Here is a 16,475-nt window from a genome sequence, read left to right on the forward strand (position 1 = left end):
GAACTCAGAGCAGGCGCTCTGGATGAGTCTGAACTGGGACGAAAAAGCCAAGTTGTGGACTGGGCACCAGCAGGCTGTGTGTGAGGGACTTCCAGGCTGTTTTCTGGGAAGTGAGTGGCCTGGCCCGCTGGGACCCACTCTGCCAATGTGTCAGACTTGAGGCGAGCGAGATGCAAAGCTGAGGAGAGCACGTCCTCGCCCTCCGAGTCTGGAAGTCGTGTCGTTCGCAGGGTATTTTTAACCCAGAACCAACAGATCTGCCTTTTAGCATCAGCTGAGGCAGCAGCTTTGAGGGCAGATGGTCGCCCGGCTGCCATCCATGTCCCTAGGCCTCCAGGAGCCCTGAGCCACATCTGCCATACAGGCAGGGCAGCTGCCTTCAGCCAGGTGTGCGGGAACCACTGAGAGCACAAGTCCCCACCAACCACTGGTCCTGAGAGGCCATGACATGGTTCAGAGAAGCCTAAACTATGATCCTGGGCTCTGCCAACACACAGTCAAGGCCAGGTCCCCAGAGTCACTCTGAGCTCACCTGGCCTTCCTCACTCCTCTGTCACTGAGGGGAGGATAGGCCTCAGCTCTGTTCCATTCAAACCGAGTGTGAGACCTCAGACCTCACCCTTAGCCCAAATTTAAAAAAAAAAAAATACCACCCTGGGCTCATAGTTGAACTGCTTGGCTCCCAGATGTCGATGCTATTTTAGGAGGTTCTGAAAACCTAGGAAGTGGAGCCAAGCTGGAGAAAGCAGGTCACCGGGGATGGGTCCTTGGGGGCGTATTAACCCTGGCTATTTTCTGACCCTCTCTTCCCCATTCCTCATGAGGTCAGCACTTCCGTGCTGCCATGCCCTCTTCACCACAATGCCCTGACCCCTCTGAAACTACGAGCCAAACTACACCTTCGCTCCTCACAGTCATCCATTTTGGCCAATCTGGTCACGGTGACAGAAAAGTAGCTCACATGCTCACACACCGTGGACAGTCAACAGTGGTGGTGGTAGGATGTAGCGTGGGTCAACTCACACTGTCAGCACCTGGGTTTGCTAGGCCATGGGGTCCCCGTCACGGAGCAGGGGACTTAGACTAGAGGACCTCTGGCTGCTAGCCTTGTGTGACCCAGTGTGACTGGCTCTGGGCCGAATGTCACATGTAGGAAATGACGGGCCCCAGGAAGGAAGCCAGCCGTGGGTAGAGACAAGGCTGGCCCCAAGACTTTTGTAGCATAGTGCTCCCTCTTCAGCCCATGACTAGCTGTGTGGTAACAGGAGGTAAGTGACGGGCTGGGCTATGAGCCCTAAGGCTCACGCTCTGCCAAGTCCCTAGACCCACAGGAGGTGTTGCCTACCAGTGCGGACAGTTGGCAGCCAGGCCTTGACTGTTAAACCACTTTATTAAGACACATTTCCCATGGATGGGGATGCTGCTGAGCTGCAGAGCCCTTGTCCAGCAGGCACACAGCTTGAGGTTCCATTCCCAGCATAAACAGAGATAGGGAGCCAGGAGGGCCATTCTTGATGCCAATGTCCTCCACTATCGCTCTTAGAGGAAGATGTTAGGAATAGTTTTCTATTCCTCTCTAGTCTTTTTTAAAAATGTATTTGTTTATTATTATTGAGTGTGTGTGGTGGGCCAGGGGCTATGTGCCACAGTGCACATATGGAAGCCAGTGGGTTTTCTCCCACTGCCTTGGAGTGTGTTCCAAATTGAACACGGATGGTCAGGCTTTCGGAGCAAGCGCTGTACTCACTGAGCCACCTTGCTAGCCCCAAGACTTTCATTTTGTTTTGGTGATGCTTGGTCTTCAACTCATGATCTTGACCTTATGAGGCGAGTACTCTACCACTGGATTTTGTTACTAACTCTTGCCACCTTATTTTTTCTTTTTATTTATAACTTACTTTAATTCTATGTACACTGTTGTTTTGCCTTATGTATGTCTGTGTGCATTATAGACAGGTGTGAGCTGCCACTTGGGTGCTGGGAGTTGAACCTGGTCCTCTGAAAGAGCAGTTAGTGCTGTTAACTGCTAAGCCATTCTAATAGCCCCCACCACCTTATTTTTTAAGACAGGGTCTCTGAAAGGTTTTAGACGTTCACCCTCACTCCTGATTCTGTGAGTACCAGGGATTTCATGTCCTTGTACTTATGCAACCAGCGCTTTACCCACTGAGTCAACTCTGCACCCCTCTTGTGGAACTTTCTAGCTTGCCTCCCGTAGCTCCAGCTCTTCACATCCTCCCCAGTATTCCTTCCTGTCTCAAGGAGTACTGTGCCAGGGTACCTGTGTGGAGAATGGAGAACCACTATGCACAGTTCTCTCCACCCACCTTTCTGTGGGTTCCAAGGATCAAACTCAAAGTCTTCAGGCTGTATGGCAAGTTCTTCACCCCCAAACCATCTTGCTAGCCCCTTGACTAACTCACTCTTGACTAGGACCATTTGATAGGTGTGGGGCACTTCCCGGAACCTCTTGAGCTTCATGTACACCTACCTATCAACTGCCGTTCTCCAGAGACACCACGATCCAGTCAAGGTTAAGAATGACAGGGAGCCTCTTGTGTCTGCAAGGACCTGTGCTGCTCACCCAAGAAAGCCTGTGGCCTGCCTCATTGCAACAATGGAGGCATACCTCCTATTGCCAAGACTTTCAGATATACCGATATCCCCAGAGATCCATCCTCCCCTTTACAGTTCCCCCTCCAACTCACCCAACTCCTGGGCAACCCCAGTATCTCCTGTCAGTGTAGTTTTATCTTGTCTACTTTCTTCACTTGACATAATTAATATGAGACCCATCCATGTTGTCTTGCACATCAATTTATTTCTTTTGAATACTAACTAGTAAGTAGTCCTTTGAATGGACATACCACAACTTGCTTATTTATGTACCTGTCAATGGACATTGAGATGGGTCTATTGCAAATATGGTTTGCAAGAAGCGTTCACACGAGTGTCTTGGTGTCGACACATGTTACCTCTTAGCCCGATACATACATAGGTATGCTTAATGTATGCTTAGTCCTTCAAGATGTTTCTGACCTGTGTGTACAGTGGGCCACTGTTGCAGTCCCTGCAGTTTGTAGATGCTGTGGCATCTCCACATCCTTACAGGGCCTTTGCCATTTCAGCCATTCCAATGGGAATGTTTGTGTTTCCTGTTGTACCCATGTCTCAAGACCCCCTAAACAAGACCACCATGAAACCAGCTTTCCGATGAAAGAATAGAGGCCTTATTCGAGCTGGACAAGGACCTCGGTCCATCACTTCAATATAGCAAGTGAGGGAGGAAGGCTGATACGAAGGATTTTTATAGGGGAAAACTGCAAGCAGGGAGCTATATGCCTTGGCTCGTTAGGATTGGGCGAAGGGTTGCAGGGCGAGGTAATTCTTTAAATTTATTGGTCAAGCTATAGGTGTGAGGCTATTTTCAGCTGGAGGGAGATACAGGCAGGATGTCTCCAGGGTCCCTCGAAAATGTCGACAAGAAATAGGATATCTGTAGGGGCATCTGGTCTTTGCTAGACTTTGCAGCTCTATCTTTTAGATCAATGGCCTGTCCTTCATATATCTGTATCCGGGATGTATGTTCTATATTTTGCTGCCACTTCACATTCCGGAGCCTGAGTTGCCCTTGGTCACCAGATGTCATAAAATGGAGGTTTGCTAATAAAATGGGTGGCTCTGTCCCTTCATTTCTCAGGTGAGCAGCGGTGTGGAACCTCTGCCTGATGTGTTGGCCATCCTTTGATTGTGTGTCTTTTCTTGTCTTTGCTCGTTTAGAAAGTACTTATTGGTGGGAATGCTGTCCAGGGCCTGTGTGGAGAATAGAGGGTAGCTTTGTGGAGTGAATTCTCTCCTTCCACCGATGAGTTCCAAAGATCAAACTCAGGTCTTCGGGCTGCATGCAAGTTCTTTACCCCCCGAGCCATCTTCCTAACCCCTTGCCTCATTTTTTAAAACTAGGTTAATGTATTCCCTTGCTCCTCAGTTTTGGAAATCATTGTGTAGCTGGGTACCCTTTTCAGCCACAGTCCGTGATGTGTTCTCCTAGCTCACATTTGTCTTCACTCTCTGGAAGCATTTGGGGAAGAGAAGCTCTGACTCTGGATGTTTTGTCAGCCCCGTTTGTGGAGTGAGCATCTGGTGTCAGCTCTAAGGAGGATTTTTCTCTGCTTTTCTTCTAGCAGTTCTACAGTGTGCATTTTACACATCTGATTCGTTGGAGTTGACTTTCATATCTGATACTGCACGTTTTAGAGTTCTCTCATACATCTGTGGAGGGCTGGGATGTGGCTCAGATGGCAGACTGCTTGCTTAGCATGCATAAAGCCCTGGGTTCCATTCCAGTACCACATAAACCAGGGATGGTGGCACATGCTTGTAACCCCAGTGTTCAGGAAATGTAGGCAGGAGGATCAGGAGTTCAAGGGCGTCCTTGGCTCCATGGGGTGTTTAAGGCCAACCTGGGCTTCATGAGACCCTGCCTCAAAAGGAAAAATAAGGTAGGAGTGGGGCACCTAGCTGCATGTGTCCGGCTACAGGGACGTTGCTTAGGAAATACTGAGTTACATTTTTACCTTGGCCATGAGCCTCAGGGTGAGCCACCACTGTCCATTTATGCCTGTGCTTCTAGGCCCACATCTTCATCCCTACTCTGTGATTCCGCCAGTGTTTGCTCCAGCCTTGCTCTTTTTCAGACCACATAGGAATCCCTGGGTTTGTATATCTACTTCTGAACTGTAGTCTCAGCCATTCACATTCTACAAGAGCCAGAAGGTTACTCGGGTGTTGACTGGGCATGCACCAACTGTACAGGCTGTCTGGGGATGCTGCATCTTAGCAACACATCTCCCAGCCGAAAAGGACTTCCTCTGAGCCCCACCATCTCATTTTCATCCTGCAGCTGTTTCAATCTTTTCTCAATTTTTCCCTAGGTATTTCATGTTTCAATGTTGTTATATAAAAAAAAAGTATTGGCTTACACTTTTAATTTCTGTCTGTTGCTAGTGTAGAACACCTTAGAATGCCTACATAGCGGTTGTGAACAGGCATCTCCATCTTCTCTCAGCTGAGTGAGCCCTCAGCTTCTGCCCCTCAGGGATGGGTTACACCCTTTGTCTGACCCTACTGGGTGCTAGGAAAGTGGCTTGGTAGATAAGAACACTTGCTGTGCCACCGTAAAGACCTGAGTTTGAGCCCCACAGCCCACATAAAGAAGTCAGGCTTAGCGGCACACACTTGTCACCCCAGCATTGGGAAGGCAGACAAAGGCAGATCCTGGGGGCTTTCTGGCCAGCCGGTCCTACTTGACAAGTTCCAGGACTGTGAGAGCCCCGTCTCAGTGATAAAGATGAAGGCTCCTGAGGAATGACAGGTTGTCCTCTGGCCTCCACACTCACGTGATCACACACACACACACACACACACACACCCCTAAGCGAATGCACACATGAAATGTATGTTGCTTGTTCATACATACATACACACACACACACACACATGTACATGTTTTCATTCAGGTGAGTGTATAGTTTCCTTTTCACAGTTAACCACAAGTCTCCAATGCCAAGCAGCCTTATATTCTTGGAGAAGTCTGGCTGGGCCATTGTTTGGAACGTACAGTATCTTCTGCAGGGTCAAGAGGCAGATGCTTGGTCCTGACAGTTTACTGTACCTGGGGAGTCTAGAGGTGGGCCCCTGCTAGAGGAAGCAGGTGTGTGTCCTTCCCATATTGTGCTGGCTGGCCCCAGGGTCCCCTTTCTCTGTTTCCCGGCTAAAGTGGGGTATTCTATTTTGTCACATCCCTTGCTGTGACTGAGAGACTCATCTTTCAGTATTGTTCACAGCTATACAATTGTGACTGACACTTGGGGGGGGGGCTGGGGAGATGGCTCCTTTGGCAAAGCTCTTGCCTTGCAAGCATGAGGACCTGAGTTTGATCCCTAGAACCCACATTTTTAGAAGCCACATGTCAGGGTTCAGACTTGTAATCCCTGTGCTGGGGAGATGAGACCAGGGCTCATGCCAGCCAGACTAACCTCATCAGTGGATACCAGGCCAGGGACAGACCCTGCCTCCAAAATAAAATGCACTTGGCATGGCACCCAAGGCTGACAGAGTTGAGGCACAATCTTCCTAAAATAGTCTGTGTAAGTGGCTGGAGATGTGGCTTGGTGGTAGAGTAACTGCCAAGAATCCTCGCATGAGGCTGGCATGTGTTTCAGGGGTAGAGTGCTTACTGTTATGCACAAGATCCTGGGTTCTAGCCCCAGAACTGCAAAATGGATAAGTGGATGAATGAATGGTAGATAGGTGGGTGAGTAAATGGATAGACAGTGGATGGATGGATGGATGGATGGATGGATGGATGGATGGATGGATGGATGGATGGTTAATGGATGGATGGATGGATGGATGGATGGATGGATGGATGGTGGGTGGGTGGATGAATGGTGGGTGGGTGGATGGTCTGTAGTATAGATCAGCTTGCCGGTCAGTCTTGTAGGCCTTGTGTGTCTGAGGTTGTTATCCCACTGTGTGTTGAGCTCTGGGTTGCTTGTCTGCTCTCTGTTGCCCCACTGTCTACTTACTGTCATTGTTTTCAGGAAGAAATCTGCTGTCATTCTTATCTTTATTCCTCCATAGAGAAAGCATTTCTTTTCCTGCCGGCTGCTTTGAGATTTTTCTTTTCCCTGGAGCTGAGAGCAAGTTGATGTAAGTTTGGATGCCGTTTTCTTCACTTGCTTTGTGTGAAGTTTATTAGGTTTCTCGGGTCTTTTGGTTTAGACTTAGATTGCTTAATATGTGCATCATTCCTCAAGCATCTTTCCATCCCCGGTGTTGGTTACAGGTTACTAATAACAGATCACTGTCACAGCTCTGAGGTCCAGGATCTGTGCAGGGCACTGCTCAAGGTTTTCTGTGGCTGCAGTTGCCCGACATCTTTCTAGAAGGACAGATGCAGGTCCTTACCCAAGACCGTCCCAGGCAAGCTTCCCTATAGCTGCCGTTTGGGGGCCGCTGTCAGTTCCCTGTTGCATTGCAGCACGCACGGCACTGCTCACTCTCTCTGAAAGTGGAGGGACCCGTCCGAGCTGAGTCTGAGGTGACAGAAACACCCCAGTGTGTGCCATGCAGATGGTCTGAAGCAGTCCCACTGAAGGCTGGGACGGCCATGGCTCTGTTATCTGGATATGGATTGCTGGGGCTGCTTCACCAACACCAGCACACTCCAGCCTCTCCTTTGGGACTCTAGGTGTGTGTGGAACCCTGTCATGTGGCCCGGTTGCCCCATGGATGGATTGTTTCTCCTGAGTCATTTTGGGTGTCTCCTCCCACGGCATCTTTGGGATCACTCATCTTTTCAGAGCAGCGTCTGGCCCACCCCGGTCCCCCTCACTGCTTGTCATGGCTCAGGGTGCGGTGTTCAGCTTGAGGTTGAGTGGGCTTCTTCTTGTACTCTTCTGTCTCCGAGCTTTCGGCCATGTGGTTTAAAGTGATGATGAGTTAATGTCACCTGTCAAGACTGTCTGCCCATCCTCTTTTCTCTTCCCTGTGAGCCACATGTTCCTGAGTCTTCTTGTGACCAGCTGGTCACCAGTGGGCATTGAGCATGCTGAACCTCCCTTGGCTCAGTCCCAGGCTTTTCTAGATTACAGTAAACCTTGTTGACGTTGCAGTAGGGTTGCCTGGAAGCAGTTTGAACCTCAGGGACCTTGGTTTAAGATTAGTGGGGTGGGCCCCAACTGCAGGATTCCTTCTGCCCTGCCACTGATGTCAGACCCCTTTTGTGTCTCCTGAGTCCCCAAGAGTCCCTGTCCTGGGACTAGGATAGAGGGTGGTTCTCAGCCCTCTGAGCTGGGTACTCTCCGGCCCTTTAGTTTGTCCTGGTCAGGCAGCTCCTTGCACCAGATGCCAGTCACCCTCCCACAGAAGAGCACACTCTCAAAATCCTCCCTCCTCTCCCCATCAGCTCTCTGCCCTGCCGTCTCAGGTCAGGTCACCCATTTCTATTCTTTGTCCCCCTAGGTCCAGTGACTTGACAGCTCTGTTCCATAGTTTGGGTTTTGTGGAATTTTTTTCGTGTGTGTGTGTTTGTATGTCTGTGCAGGTATATGCACATATATACACATGTGGGGGTAACAGAAATACATGTGTGGGGGAGGCATCTTCCTCAGTGTTCACACCATTTTTTCATTATTTGCTTCTGGAGCAGGGCACATGCACAGCATTCATTGGGCCCAGAGAAGAAGCCAGTTCTGCCTCAACCATGTGAGTTTAAAGGATGAAACTCAGGCCATCAGACCTGCTCAGCCCTCTCACCAGCTCCCCACCCTGTTTTTTAAGGCAGGGTCTCTCAGTGAACCTGGAATTTACTGACTCAGGCTAGCCAGACCATAGTCTCCAGGAATCTGCCTGCCTCCGCCCCCCTAGTGCCAGGGTTATGGATGTGCACCCCCACGCCTGGCTTTAGAAGCATACTGGAGATCTGAACTTAGATCCTCTTGTGTACCACGGGCTCTTTACCCACTGAGCCTCTCCCCAGCTTGTTTGGACTGTTTCATCCAGTAAGCGGCTCCATCCCTGTTACATTACCTTGGCTGGAAGCTTTGCATGGTGGTCGAATCCTCTGAGCTGCCTACTGTCTCCCCAAAGACATTAATCCCTGTTTCATATGAGGATACTATTTCAAAGATGGAAAGCAATTCATATAACCTGGTGACATAGCGAGTAAGAATGACAGCAGGGTTATGTCTTCTGACCAGTTGATGGCAATGCTCTAAGCGTGATGGCTCTAGGACCCTGTGCCCTGCAGGTGGGGGACAAATCAGTGAGGAGCCCAGTCCAACCATCCCGTTTCCCATCCCTAAGGCTTCTGAGCAGAGGAGCTGGGGTGCCCTGGCTCCCCCCAGGCCCCAGCTACAGGAGAGAGTCTCCAGTCTTTCCCCTCAGGGCACACACTGAATTTCATGCCCACCTGGCCACTGTCGTGTCCTCCCTGCCCCCACTCCTTCAGCACATACTGGGCCCCTGTGACCTCCAAGTCCACAGGAAACCTGCGAAGAGCCAGGACCCCCATGTCTGCCCTGACGGGTGAGACTCCACAGATAGGACCCATGTGCTCTGTCCCTGCCCTGTGCCCTCCACTTCCTCCCGACGCTTCAGGAGCAGCTGTGGAACTCTGAAACAGAGCGCGAGCCTGGGGGACACAGTGCTCATAAATAGCAAGCGGCTAATAATAATAATTGTGGGTTTGAGAATCATCAGGGGCTGCAGGGCCCAGCCTCACACTCACCCCCCCAAATACACACAGAGCTCCAGAGGGAAAGGTCACCCCTTGCCAGGATGGTAAATTCCTTTCACGCTTTGTGATTAACCCACACTACATTGCACACTTTCCTTGGCCCGATTCAGCAGGGACACCAGGCAAGCCATTTGCCACAGACACAGCTTCTCCAGCTGGAACTGCGTGCAGGACAGTCGTCCTCAGTTCTGTCCTCATCATCCCAACCCAGTAGCCCCCAGTTCCTCCTGGGGTTTAGCACCTGAGGGTGTGGGAGGAAGATGGGAGCCAGGAATCATACTGGATACCAGGTGTCCCGGAGCACACTGGCTCAGCTCTTTCCGTGGGCCACCTACCCCAGGTTAGGCTGGAAGAGGCTCTGGTAGGAAAGCTGGTGGTGGTACAAGATGGCTGGCATGAAGGGGGTCCCTGGGCTGAGCTTCCTGCGGTTGTTTGCTGTTCTACTACCCAGACCCTACAAGTTCTGCGTGGGGGGGGGGCTCTACACACTGCACACTCTTGACATTGTAGTGACACTGTAGTGTCAGCAGAGTAGGAGACAGACACAGGTCTAGAAGCCGAGGAGGAGGGAGATATGGAGAGCACCATGGTCCCTGGGCCTGAGGAGATAGGGACTCACTCAGCGCTGGCTCATGGAATGTCCTTAGCATCCCTCTGGCCATGTGCCCAACCACCCCAATGTCCTTATCTCCTTGGCTTCACACACATACTTCTGTTAGAGCAAGTCCCATCCACTGCCCAAAGTCCTTCAGCACTGCAGGCGTCAGGGATAGACCCCGGCCAGAGGTAGAGGTGGAAGTCAGAGGACAGAGGCTGCCAGCTGTCGACAGCGGGGCATCTTTGTCCCTGCTGGGCTGGGTCCACGGTGCTGTTGGCCCATCCCCAGCACAGAGAGAGAAGGAGCTGGAGACGGCACATGCACGTAGCCCATAAATATTTCTAACCGCAGCCAGCACGTCTGACTGGGCAATTTGCTTTTTAAAAAATTGCGCTCTAATTTTAAGTGAACAGCCCCTAATTATGGTGATTCGCAGGCACCTGGGGACCGGGTGATATTTGAACATGGCAGAGCCGTGCAGGGACTGATTGGCAGGGTGTCGTTCAACCTGTCCATGCTGATCAGCCAGGACCGCTTCCCTAGGTGGGGCTGCACCAGTGCTGAGGGGGTAGGGCAACTGGGGGAGACCTGTTGAAAGAGTGGGCAGAAGACCTGGAAGGGGCTATTTGGGCCATGCCCAACTTGTGGTACAAACCCAGACTTGGGTTTGTTTGAGACTTGCGGAGTGCGGGGGAGACACACTTCCTGACCTCCCTCCATCCTCCAGGGGGACTTTCCAGGACTTGTACTGCCCGCACAGAGGCTCCGTGAGCAAATAGCCCACTGGAGTGGGTTTCGTGTGGTGTCGTTGGCTCTTACCTATTTATTGGAAACAGGAGAACAGTGCTGGCAACTAAGGTCTCTTCCAAATAAAGAATGGGTGTGGTGATCTGTCATCTGAGCTGCTTGGGACACAGGCAGGATGATCACAGTTCACGGCCAGCCTGGAAAACTTAATGAGACCTTGTCTCAAAATAAAACAATATTAACAAGAGGACTGGTGTGTGGTAGAGCACCTGCCTAGAATCCCCCAGTGAGGGGCTGGAGTGTGACTTAGTGGGAGAGCACCTACCTACAATCCTCTAGGGCAAGGACTGGGGGTGTCGTTTGGTGGTGGGGTGCCTGCCTAACCTATATGAGGTCCTGGGTTTCATCCCTAGTACCACACTTACACAAACACACACACACATGTACGCACGCACGCGCACACACACATGATTATCTGAGGAGGGGCAGAGGTGATATGACGTCTGGAAGATCCTGCTGAGGGGTCCTGGGACAGGAAAGAGCCCTGGTGGCTGTGGCCCCACCTGCTCCTGCCCCCACCCAGCCGGCTCTGCCTGCTCCTTTCCCACAGCTGCCTCAGAGTCAGCCCCTCTGACATTTCGGGAAAAACATTGTGAGTCGAGAGCAGAAGGGAGAAATGAAAGGATTTTCTTGAGAAAAGGTCAGAGTGGTTTCTCTTATTTTTGTTTAAAGATGGTTTGTGTTGAACTATGACAAGGCTAAATGTATTAAGGGCCATGGGAACAGGCTGGGGGGTCGGCCCACGCGAGAAAACAAGAGGAAAACCCAGGTAACAAGCAAGCCAGAAGACAGCTCGGCGAGTCAGTGAGACAGAGCCTCACACGCCCTGAGGCAACTGCAGTCCCCCCAGGTCCCCTCTTGCTCATGCTGGGGAGTCAGTGGTAGTCATGGGCTGCCAGGACCTGTGGGAGCAGCCTGGCCATCTGTGTGGCTCTGGAGCAAGGGCACCTGCAGAGCCGCTGACAGGAAGGACCTTTCAGAACAAACTCGTCTCTGCCTTGGCTTCGCTCTGGTCGTGCATTTGGGTTCCCATCAGCACATCCATTGTGCATTCGATGGCACAGGCTAATCCACAGAGACATGCTATGCCTAACTCTCTCACCCTGGTACACACCAACCTGCCTCCTGCCCCTCTCACCCTGGTACACACCAACCTGCCTCCTGCCCCTCTTACCCTGGTACGCACCAACCTGCCTCCTGCCCTGCCATATTGTCTTGTATGGATGCCTCGTGTCAATGGCATCACATAAACAGGCTCCTGTGTTCAGAGTTGACCCTGAGCTATCATGCATCAAGCCTTGTTCCTTTTCATGGCTGAATTATTTTTGTGTGTGTGTGTATGAATCATGTCACTATGGACAGTGCATGTGCGTCTCAGTGTGGACACATGCACAATGAAGGAATACTAATGGGTCACATGGTCATGCTTAGGAATTGCCTGGCTTTTCCACAGTAGCTGAGCTTCCTGTTGGTGCTGTACAAGTCTTCTGATTTCTCCTCATCCTGGCTGGATCCCTGCCTTTCCTAATGGGCTCTGGCCTACCTGACATCCCCCATAAGACCACTGACTTTATCAGACCCTCCACTTCTTCCCTGAGGAACCATTCTTCCCTGACTTTTGCCCAGCTCTTAACTGGGCCCTCTTTCTGTGGCCAAATGAGGAGGCCCTGGGTTTGCCAGACACTAGGTCTGAGAGAGCCCTGTGTGGGTTTGTGACCGCTTCTCACTTGGCCTTGCAAGTGGGGATCTTTTTCCCTTAACCAAGCAGGCTTTCTACATCTTTGGCCACTGCAGCATGCTGGAAAAGTCAGGATGACAAGGAGCCCCAGGGCCTCAGTCTGCTTCTCCCAGCCTGGCCTGCATGGTGAGAGGGCAGCTTGGCCAGACAGCCGAGTAACCTGTGCAGGCCCTGGGAGGCTGAGCTCTGTACCACAGCAGCTCCGAACCGTCTACAAACTCCACTTCCACCCCCATCACAGAGGTCACAGAGCCACTATGCCTTCCCTGCAGTTATAAGTGACATGAGAAAACAGGACAGAGCCAGTCTGGGCTCCAGAGTCTACCCTTCCAGGAGCAAACCTCCATCAGGCAATATCCAGTTTCCTGGCTTCACAGTCTGGAAGATGCTTGGGGCTTGCTCTGCCTCCCCAGGCCATGCATGTAACAGCTGAGGGCTGGAGACTGGATTAGAGGCTGCAGGGGCCCACATCCTGTTGTGATAAAGCATCCCTAAGGCAGGACTGGCTGCCTGCGTGAATCTCAGCTCCCTCTGCCGATGACCTTGAACTTTGCCTCAGCAGGCCAGTGCCCCTCTAGCCCGGCTGCACTCGCGTGATGGCAGGCAGTACAGCCTTCCGGTCCCTCACCCCTCCAGCAGTCAGTGCTGATGGCCTCTCTTCTCTCCTCCCGCAGGCCACAGGACCTTCGGGCTCCAAGATGCAGCTGCTGGAGACGGAGTTCTCCCGCTCGGTGCCTGAGCTCATCGAGCTGCACCTGCTGCAACAGGACAGCATCCCTGCCTTCCTGAGCGCCCTGACCATCGAGCTGTTCAGCCGCCAGACTTCCATCTAGCCTCTGCCCGCGGGCCTCCTCACTCTGCAGCCACTGGACCTTGGCCTAGCCTACACCCCACACTGTCCCCAGACCCCATTGCCACCATAGCTGCATCATGCCACAAAAACCAGCCATAGTCTCTGCTCCAGCAGCCACTCCGTCTCTTGTCCCTAGCCATCAGGAGCAGCTGCTGGGAATGCCCAAGCCAGATCACACCCCATTGCTCTTCTCTCTTGCCCCAAGCACTGGGCTTCTCCTCCTCTTCCTCCTGTTCTGGGGCCTCTCCCTGTACTGTCCCAAGGTGTCCCCACACCAGCCTCCAGTCACATGTGCTGGTTGCTTGGGCCCCTTTGCTGACCGGGCTGTGGCCTGAAGCCGTATGAAATAAAGTTTTATTCTTTAGCACTCTCTCCATGTCTGTATCCAAAGCGCCAAGGTACCTCGATGCCCAGACCTCACCACACTGCCTGCCGTTCTCAGACATCTGCCCAGATCCCACCACACCCCTGCTGTGCCCCACTGGACACCTGGGCAGGCCCCACCGCACCCCTGCCATGCTCACTGGACACCTGGGCAGGCCCCACCACACCCCTGCCGTGCCCCATTGGACGCCTGGGCAGGCCCCACCACACCCCTGCCATTCTCGGACATCTGGACAGCCCACTCATACATGTGTCCTGAGAGGTGGCTGAGGTCAGGGAAGCACTTGTGTCCCATCCCTCCAGAGCCTGGGTGTCTCCTCCCTGCCTTGGTTACTCCACCTGCCTCTCCCCTGCCTGAGGCCTCTAAGTCCAGAGACTAATCTCCCTTTGCCAGATCCCCCTGCAAGGACCCCTACCCAGGCCTCTAGGCTTTTTACCACAGCAAGTGTCCTGATGGGCAGGGGTGGAGAGGAGAGGGTCTGAGTTGGGAGTGTGTCTGGGCTAGCCTGAGAGTCAAGGCACCTGATCATGTGATCTTCATGCATTGGTGACCTGCCACCCGAGTGTGTCAGACCCTCTTCACATGCCTGCAAGAGGACGTAACTGAGACAGACCACTGGGAGTACCCAGGCTTGGCCTGGGAGCCCTGGGCCAGGGAAAACTCGACTTCTGGCTGCCGCTGGCTTTCACCAGCTCCTCAGTGGGCACCCACTGATAAATAGGTCTCAAGCTGCTAATGGCTCACTTTAAGGGATTAGTGCCACTGTGGCAGGCGTCACAGCCGGGAGGTAACAGGATTTGCTGTGTCCCAGCCTCCAGCTCTCCTACCAGAGGACCCCCACCATCCCTATGCCCCCTATGGCTCTCAGCAGGGGCAGCCAGTGCTGACCTATGGCTGAGCTCTTTATTGCCTTGTCCTTGGGCCTGGTGCAAGGCCCTCTGGGAAGTACAGGTTGTGAGTTTCTCTCCAGTTTGCGGCCCACCCCAGGGACTAATCAGCCACCAGGGCTGTTGAGAAGTAGGAACAGAGGTACCAGGGCGGCATCGGAATCAACCTACTTTGAGACCCCAGGCCATGGGTACAGGCTGCACCTGGCTGAACTTCCCAACTCTCAGCCCTCCCCCATGACAAGTGGGTCCCCATCTCATCACACCCTTCAAGCTGGGCAGCATCAGGCTGCAGGGTCAGGTTTAGGAAGAAGGGGTTCTGTCCAGTCACCTGTGGACTCAAACCCAGCTCTCCCAGCTGCCAGGCTTCAGAGTCAGACATAGATAGTCCCCCTCCTACATCCGTGTCCCTAATGTCCCTGGCCAAGTCCTGGCTATCTTCATCCTCAGACAGGCTGGGAAGAGAGACTCAGGCCCAGGAGTTTGCAATTGAGAATGCAAACATTGACACAGTGCGCCATTGCGCGGGCAAAGTGTCCACCCCATGTGCGTACGTGGCATGCGGTCGCATATGAAAGCATGCGAAGCGTAACTGTACGTGTGCATGTATACTCTAGAGTATATGCTGGCAACCTCGGTACTGCTTGCAGCCCACGGGAGAGTGTGCCTCGCTCGCTCACAAGGAGGGTGTTGGACAGAGCAACACCCGGGAACCTGGGAGCCCCAGCCAGGCTTGTATTTATGCCAGCTTTCTGCTTAGCTCCACAATTAAAGCAAAACCAGTAAGCCTCCAAAGAGAGGAGACTGGAGGAAGGAAAGCCCTCCCCTTGGCTCGCAGCCCAGCGGGCGTACCTGCACACCTCCCGTGTGGATGGGTGAAGGCGCCCAGGTTTGTTTCGTCGGATTCTGTACAGGAGTTTTCAATAACTGATTTGTTGTACAGTTCTAGTTTTTCTCAACAGCCATCCACGCATCTGTAGCCACTGAGTTTCATGGCTGGATCTGAAAGACACCAACATGGAAAGTTCTTGAAGGCTTGAGAACTGAGGCTCACAGGAACACTAGGTCCTGAGTGAAGGTGAAGCCACCAGCAGCTCCCAGCTGCCGTGTTTTGGAGTCATTTAGGACACTATTATCTTTCCTGTGTGCGTGTGCGTGCGTGTATATGTGTATGTGTGTGTATGTATGTGTGTGTGCGTGCATGTGTGTGTGTGTGTGTGTGTAACACACATGCTACAGAGCAGATATGATGATCAGAGGACAGTTTGCCAGAGGTGGTTCTATCGTTCCTCCATGTGGGTCCTGGGGATTTGAACTCAGGCCATCAGGCTTGGCAGCAGGCACCTTTCCTTGCTGAGCCACTGGTTCCTGCTTAGAGAGTATCTTGCCTGAAATCTGCCTGCGTATTGGCTGCTGTGTGCTGTACCACAGAGCACCTTCACCAGAGGCAGTCCCAGAATGAGGGGATGGCTGGAGGCAGAGGCTGCAGGAACAGTCCAACCTGGCTGGCAAGAAGGCTTGGTAAGGTGACTGCCACCAAGTACAAGGACATTTTATGTGTGTCCTCACATAAACAAAACAAAGCAAACATAAAAACAAGGCATGGTGGTGCATATCTGAAGAGGGAGACAGGAGGATCCCGGGGGTTCTCTGGCCAGCCTGCCTCACCTAACCAGTGGGCCCCAGGTTCAGTGAGAGACCTGTCTCAGAGATGACTAAGTAAGGGGAACGGCTCCTAGCCTCTCCATGCACTCATGGGCATGCACAGGCATACAAAGAGAGACGATCAGAACAGACAGAGGGGTGACCCCTTGAGGACCCAAGGAGCTGTGTCTACAAGCCTTGACCTTGAGAAGATGGATGTGTTATTAAAACCAAGATCACAGGTGGGCCCCACTTCCCA

At 52.5% G+C, this 16,475-nt stretch overlaps 1 protein-coding gene across 3 annotated transcripts in view; it reads left to right on the forward strand.

Moving 5' to 3' along the window:
• Mad1l1 (mitotic arrest deficient 1 like 1) overlaps positions 1-13,658 on the forward strand; it is a 315,139-nt gene extending 301,481 nt beyond the window's left edge. For all 3 annotated transcript variants that reach the window (XM_057764608.1, XM_057764610.1, XM_057764611.1), the window contains one exon: positions 13,122-13,658. In XM_057764608.1, the coding sequence (XP_057620591.1) occupies positions 13,122-13,280 (159 nt within the window). In that variant the 3' untranslated portion in view covers positions 13,281-13,658. The remainder of the gene's footprint in view (positions 1-13,121) is intronic.
• The last annotated feature ends 2,817 nt before the right edge of the window (positions 13,659-16,475 follow it).

This window comes from Chionomys nivalis, chromosome 3 (genome assembly GCF_950005125.1).
Source record: "Chionomys nivalis chromosome 3, mChiNiv1.1, whole genome shotgun sequence".
In the NCBI taxonomy this organism is placed as follows: Eukaryota; Metazoa; Chordata; class Mammalia; order Rodentia; family Cricetidae; genus Chionomys; species Chionomys nivalis.